Genomic DNA, 7195 nt, shown 5'->3' on the forward strand with positions numbered 1-7195 from the left:
ATCCATAAGAGTCTCCTTCTACTCTCAGCAAATGGTATGCTTTTATTTAGTCAACTTTGGATCACTCCTGTGATTAGTACTGTTGATTAAACAACTAAACAACTATTTTGCTGAAATTTCACACTTGTAATTTTTTTAAAAGATATGTATTTATTTATTTTTAAGATTTTATTTATTTATTTGACAAGAGACAGAGTGAGAGAAGGAACACAAGCAGGGGGAGTGGGAGAGGGAGAAGCAGGCTTCCCGCAGAGCAGGGAGCCTGATGAGGGGCTCGAGCCCAGGACCCTGGGATCATGACCTGAGCCAAAGGCAGACGCTTAATGACTGAGCCACCCAGGCACCCCTTTTAAAGATTTTTTTAAAAAATTTATTTATTTGATAGAGAGAGAGAGAGAACACAGGCAGGGAGAGCAACAGGCAGAGGGCGAAGCAGACTCCCACTGAGCAGGGAGCCTGATGCGGGGCTCATTCCCCGGACCCCAGGATCTTGACCTGAGCCAAAGGCAGACGCTTAACCGACTGAGTCACCCAGGCGCCCCTTACTTTTAATTTTTTAAGAAGCCTCCTTTTCTTTCCTCTTTTTTTTTCCTCTCTCTGTTTTCAAAGATTTTACGTATTATTTATTTGAGAGAATGAAAGAGCACACAAGTTGGGGGGGGTGGGAGCAGCAGAGGGAGAGAGACAAGCAGGCTCCCGACTGAGCAAGGGAGCCCGATACGGGGCTTGATCCCAGGACTCTGGGATCATGACCTGAGCTGCAGTGAACGCAGATGCTTAACCGACTGAGCCACCCAGGCGCCCCCAGAAGCCTCCTTTTCTAATCAATAAAAGTTTTACATGCCTGTTATAGGAATTTTAGGAAATACAGAAAGGTACATATAAGCACATGCCTGGTAACATCTCTTGTTGTTTTAGTGTATCTGCTTCTAACCTTTTTGTTGGTGTTATACTGGTGTAACTACATATGACCACATATATGCAAAACTGGGGTTCTAATGAAAATACTCCTTGTTGGGGTGCCTGGGTGGCTCAGTTGGTTAAGCATCTGCCTTCGCCTCGGGTCATGGTCCCAGGGCCCTGGGATCGAGCTCCGCATCGGGCTTCCTACTTTGCGGGAAGCCTGCTTCTCCCTCTCCCACTCCCCCTGCTTGTGCTCCCTCTCTCACTGTCTCTCTCTGTCAAATAAATAAATAACATCTTTAAAAAAAAATACTGCTTGTTTCTCCAGATCATCATCAGCTTTTAACTGTAAGCTCCACACACCCACCTACACTGGACATAAACACTAAGAGAATGCTTCTTTTGTTTTTAAGTAGGCTCCACGCCCAGTGTGGGGCTTGAACTCACGACCCTGAAATCAAGAGTTGCACGCTTTACTGACTAAGCCAGCTTGGGCACCCCAAGCTGTTTTTATCGGTCGGCATTTTGGTTCAGAACAAGGAGCAAGGAGATGCCAAAATCAGGGCTTCACTAAGCAGCTACATACTTTATAAAGTGAATATTCACAAGATCAGATCCACTTTTTTTTTTTAAGATTTTATTTATTTATTTGACAGAGAGACAGCAAGAGGGAACATAAGCAGGGGGAGTGGGAGAGGGAGAAGCAGGCTTCCCACCGAGCAGGGAGCCCGATGCGGGGCTCGATCCATCATGACCTGAGCCAAGGGCAGATGCTTAACGACTGAGCCACCCAGGTGCCCCCAGATCCTTATAATCAACAAAAAATATAAAAATTCCAATGCCAAAATATGGTTTAGAACACCTGTTACCTTGGATGATCATTTACGCTGTTCTACTCTACATGAAAGCTGGGAAAGCGAGTAAGTTTGTTTTCCCAAAACAGGTACACTGCCTAGGACGTGGGTACCACTGACCTTACTTCTGCCTGATCCAACTGTCCCTCTTTTCACCCCACTTCCCCCAATACTGAGATTTCTCCTACGGGTTATTTTCAAATTCTGCCTCTAACATTTGACAATTTCCTACCCTTTCTCAAAGAGATCAAAGAAGTTCTCCTTTTACCTCCAAACAACTCACAGTTAACCTTTTAAAGCCACAATAACCTGAAAACATTCAACTTTAAATCACTGGTTTTTTTTGCATTCCTTTAAGCTAGAAGCAGTTATTTCTTTAAAAAAGTTAAGAATCTGGATGTTTCCCAGATTGAAATATGAAGGCAAACCTAATTTACCTCCAGTCAGACAGGAAAGAGCAGAGGCAGCAACATTACCAACCCACCAGGAAAGAGGTGAGGAAAGATGATGGAGCCAGGATTCTACTCTCTCTCTTTGAAAAGAACAGAGCTCATTCAAATGCTTAAAACCACACAAGCAGTCCTTAGGATGAGAATGGCCAAGGAGGTGGGAAGGAGACACCATCTGCTGATGGATGTGGAGAGAAGGGCCTGTTTCTGACAGTTAACATTTTCATGTGGAGTGTACCTTGTGTATGGCATACCTTCCTCTTTGCCACAAAGAAGAAAACTTCTTACTTAGTCATTGTAAGAATGGCTTATAAACTTTTGGAAAGCATGGCAATTAGCAACAGAGCAAAGTGTAAACACCAATATCCTGACTGATCCTTCCAGGTTTAAATGAGGGATCTTAAGGAAATACTATGGCAAGAAGAAAGGATTACATTAAATTGTAAGCAGTGTAAATTAAGTCATTAGTTATAAAAGCACATAAATTATCTTTCCTTGACCAACTAATGGGTTCCTCAGATAAAGACTTCAGATTTTCTGCAGGAAATCTATTTTATCTTTTTTAAAGGTTATTTATTTATTTGAGAGAGAGAGAGAGAGAGAGAAAGAGAAAGAGCCAGCACAAGTGGGGTGGAGAGGCAGAGAAGGAGAAACAGACTTCCTGAGGAGGAGGGAGCCCGACTTGGGGCTCTATCCCAGGACCCCGGGATCATGAGCTGAGCCGAAGTCAAAAGCTTAACCAACTGAGCCACCGAGGTGCCCCTCTGCAGGAAATTTAAAATAAAAGCCTGAGCAATGGCCCCAACATGTAGGTTAGTAAATGTCCGAGTCCCTCTGACAAGTCAGACCCTGCCAGGGGGATGTGTGGAGACGGAAGAAGTGAGTAGTCACAGGGTTAAGCGCTAGTTGCTTCCTTGGAAAGAGTCAGGCTCAAACCTGCTGTTGCTGGAGGCACTCACTCGTCTGTTCCTCATAGTCAACAAACCACATACACATAAATGATTGCGAGTCAGACAGATTCAACTTAGTGGGAAGGAATTTAAGGTTTGTGAGGCAAAAAAAACCCTCTTGGCTTTTAAGTGGTCAATTTATAAAAATAAAGAGTATAGTTATGGAAAGGGGCCAAACCAACTTTGTTCTGTCATAAAGAGAAATTTGAGCTTCCCTCCGTAGATCTCAGAATAAAATATCAGAACTGGAAAGCACTTCCAAATTAATTACCAAATATAACTTACAATTTTTGTAGGTAGAAAAGTTGAGGATATGAGAAATTAAATAATAGCCAAAGATTAGTCTAAAAATTTGTCATTTAATAGGTTTTAATTCAAAGTACCATTAGTATTTAAGTGTTTTTAAGTTAAATTTAAGCCTACATCTGGCTTATGTAAGACAAAACTAATAATGAATTCTGAGATTGTGACATTTTTCTTGCTAAAAACTGGGAAATGGTTTTTACCATTTACCAAAAACAGAAATCATAGATGTTTCGAAAGACTAGATTTTTGAGGCTAAACTGTCAAAAACTAAGGTTAAGAATGAGGTGAAAATCTTGATAAAGCTAGAAACAGAACCATGGTTGCTTCCTGCACAGTGCCTTAGGCATGAAAGATACTTAATAAATTTTTGTTGAACTGAATGGCTAACCCCTCCCTGCTCCCTCCAACGGGCCTTATAACCATTTAGAGAGGCAAACGCTGTCTGCTTCAGGTTTAATAAGCAAAATAACTTAATTAAATTAATAAAGGTGCATTAACTCATACCTGTCTAAATTTAGCTCTTGCTTCTTTTTCCTTCATTCTTCCATGTGCGACCAAATAGTCAAACACTTCACCTATAATCAAGAGAAATAAAAGTAAGAAGTCCTACTTCTGAGCATTAATTTTCCCATAAATTGATGATGTTTCACTTTTAGGAATGCTCTAATTTCTGTTTTTAAATACGGCCATGAAGATAACAGAAATGTGGATTTTGAACTAAGCTAGCCTTACGTTTAACTATAGGCAAAAGTTCTTTGATAAAATCTTTAAGCTAGAGAAAAGCCTTAAAATTTCCTATGTTTATGAAACTTTTAAGGGTTATGTTTTCAATGGGCTTTAATAAAAACTGAAAGTTAAAATGGGAAAGTGATATGTGTTAAAAGAGGGTAACATCTTCACTGTAGGATTACGAAAAAAGCAGTTTCTGAATATATTAACTAATTAATTCAACAAATATTTATTGAGTGCCTACTAACTGCCAGGCACTGTTCTAGGCTCTGGGGAAATACAGCAGTGAACCAAGTGAAGTCCTTTTCCTCACGGAGAATTTACATTCGAGTAGGGAGAGACAGGCAATCAACAAACAACCAAACAGTATGTCAGCTGACAAGGGCAGTGGAGCAGACACAGGGGAAGAAACAGGAAGTGTGTCTGCATGTGCGTGCTTTGGGGGACTGCTGTGAGGGAGAGGGCACTGTCATTATCTGGGAGAAAGAGTCTAGGCAGAGCAAACAGCAAAGAGCAAGGAGGCTATGTTGCCAAAGAAGTGTGAACAAGGGAAAGGGAAATTAGTGGATGGGCATAGGAGATGGGAAGGAGGGGTAAGGCCATGAAGAGTCCCGCAGGCTTTGCTCTGAGTGAGGAGAAGCAGAGGAGGCTATGAAATGAATGACCTCTTAAAAGGGTCACTCTGGCTGCCAGAGGGGGAGGAAGGAGGTCAGGATTGCGGAAGGGACAGAAAGACGAGGGAGTAGTGCAATAATCAGGGCAAGAACGAGGGAGGCTGGGACTTGAGCGGGAAGTGGCAGTGGTGGCGAAAAGTGGGGAGGTTCGGGACTCAGTGGGAAGGTCAAGCCAACAGAACATGCTGGTGGACATCCACTTGGTAGTTTACACAGTATTAATTCCTCAGGGAAGAGGTGACACTTCAGGAAATACTTGCTTATCAACTGGGAATAAAGAAACAATACCTCTGAAATCAACAGAAAAGGGTACTAATTGAGCAAATTAGACATAAAATATGTTTGGGAAAGAGTCACATCTTCTTCATACAAATAAAGAATATTTCCATCAGCTTAGTGACAACATTCAACTAAAAGATTTTGATACTTAAAAAATGCTTCGTTTCAGAACACAACAAATACTTTTGAAGAAAAAGTTATTCTGAATTACGTATTAATATCTCTAACTTTTAAGTTTTTAGCCTAGCTGAAACATTTTTAAATAATGGATGGGCATAAATATTTTCAAGTTATCACTTGATTGCATAATGATCTTTTAAAACGCATTACATATTGTTAATTCACACTACACAATTCGTTTAACTATGATGAATTATGAAGTTAAATGTCAGCTCAGTAAAATGTCAGCATTTTCTAAGCAAATGACCTTTGTACTTGCAGAGTAGTATACAATGTCAAAACAAGTGGTTAAAAAGTGAAAACAACTAAAGATGTGTGCATATCATATGAAAAACAGTTTTAACTTAAAAAAAACTAATGGATTAAACCCACTAGTTGCTGTACCCACTAGCTGTTGTAGAGTAACATGGAGAAAAGTCCAAGTCTGTCAATATAATTAAAAAAATTTTTTTTATAAATTCAAAAGCAATATAAACCTCTTAAGAGATTTTGGAACCATAAAGTCATACTCACAATCACTAAGTTACAAATCAGGAATTCAACCCAGATCACTTTATTTTCCTTATTAAAAATGTATTAGCATTCAGATTAAGTAGCTAAACTGAAAACCTCAAAAGGCTATTTATTAGGAAAAAGAGAGAAAATAGTGGCTTTCCCCACCCAGGTCAGGGACCATGTGGTTGAGAGGACACTGGACAGGTCAGTTCAGAAAGCCCTTGGTCCTAGTTGGGGTCCTGCCACTAAACAAGCGATGGAACTGCTGGCACAGAACAACCTTCCAGAGCTTTAGTTTCATCTATAAAAATTAGGCAGTTGCCTTCGATGACTTCTAAGATTCCTTCCAAGTGTAAAATTCTATGATTCTACCAAATTGAAAAACACCAGGCTAGGGAGGAATAGGTAGTCAATTTAATGAGACTCTGGTTGTTCCAAATGACAAATGTAAACACAAAAAAACAGATGTCCTGGAGACTGAGAGTGCTTTGTTGAGCTGATTAAAATAGCCCAAGCCAAAATGCACCACCACTAAGAAGCTCAGAGACATGTTGACTTATCAGGTCACACTGTCAATGAGAGGCCCTGGCTGGACTGACCCCATGTCTGTGTTTTCAAAAGCCCACCCTCTTTCTACTAAAAGTGGATGCTTCTCAGATTAGTTTTGCCCCTATATAAGAGCAATCTCTATGACACTAACACCTAAAATAGATGGAAAAGGAAAGTCATGACCAACTGACCAATTAGGAGAGCCTATCTACTGTCAGAAGGCTAGGGCTGCGGGCCTGGCAGCGTGACCACAGTGACTTCCCAGCCTCCGTTTCCTCAAGGGTAAAAGCCCATCCTTCACTGCCTGGCCACATCACGGAGTCATTGTGAGGGTCAAAGGAGATCCGGTGAGAGAAAGCTACACAAATGAAAAGGTTATGAATATAACTGTAACACGAGGAGAAAGTATTAGAACTCCATATAGATATTTGGCGCTGCAATTCAGTTTCAGCTCTTCTACTACTTCTCCTCAATTGTGAAAAATCCCAACTAAATTCTCAAACCACACATTTAAACTCTAAATCACACAACTAATAATGAATTAGGAGTATGAAAAAGTGGCATCAAAGGTTTTCCTATTGTAACTCATTCCTGCCCACAGCACGTTTACAATCTTTTATTTAATGGTTAATTCATTACAGCGAGGCTGTGACGGAATCTTCTGTCTGATCAAAGTGCTAAGATAAAATAAAACTACTGTGAGCAAAACAGTCGAAGCTATACTTAATGCCCCTAGTTAAACGGAGTATGTCCCTAGTAGTTTGTCATTTCATAAGCGCACTTCAATTCTTATTTGTGAAGCATCTGCCACGTGCCAGGCACTATCT

General features: G+C 40.6%; 1 protein-coding gene across 10 annotated transcripts in view; it reads right to left on the reverse strand.

The window, feature by feature from the left end:
* The window catches only part of MARK3 (microtubule affinity regulating kinase 3), a 113136-nt gene that overhangs the window by 29509 nt on the left and 76432 nt on the right, over positions 1-7195 (reverse strand). For 9 of the 10 annotated variants that reach the window (XM_027570023.2, XM_027570025.2, XM_027570022.2 and 6 more), the window contains one exon: positions 3967-4037. In XM_027570023.2, coding sequence (XP_027425824.1) covers positions 3967-4037 — 71 coding nt within the window. Of the gene's footprint in view, positions 1-3966; positions 4038-6559; positions 6727-7195 lie in introns of all 10 variants that reach the window. The other variant, XM_027570028.2, reaches the window with a different exon arrangement.

This window comes from Zalophus californianus, chromosome 6 (genome assembly GCF_009762305.2).
Source record: "Zalophus californianus isolate mZalCal1 chromosome 6, mZalCal1.pri.v2, whole genome shotgun sequence".
NCBI classification, from domain to species: domain Eukaryota; kingdom Metazoa; phylum Chordata; class Mammalia; order Carnivora; family Otariidae; genus Zalophus; species Zalophus californianus.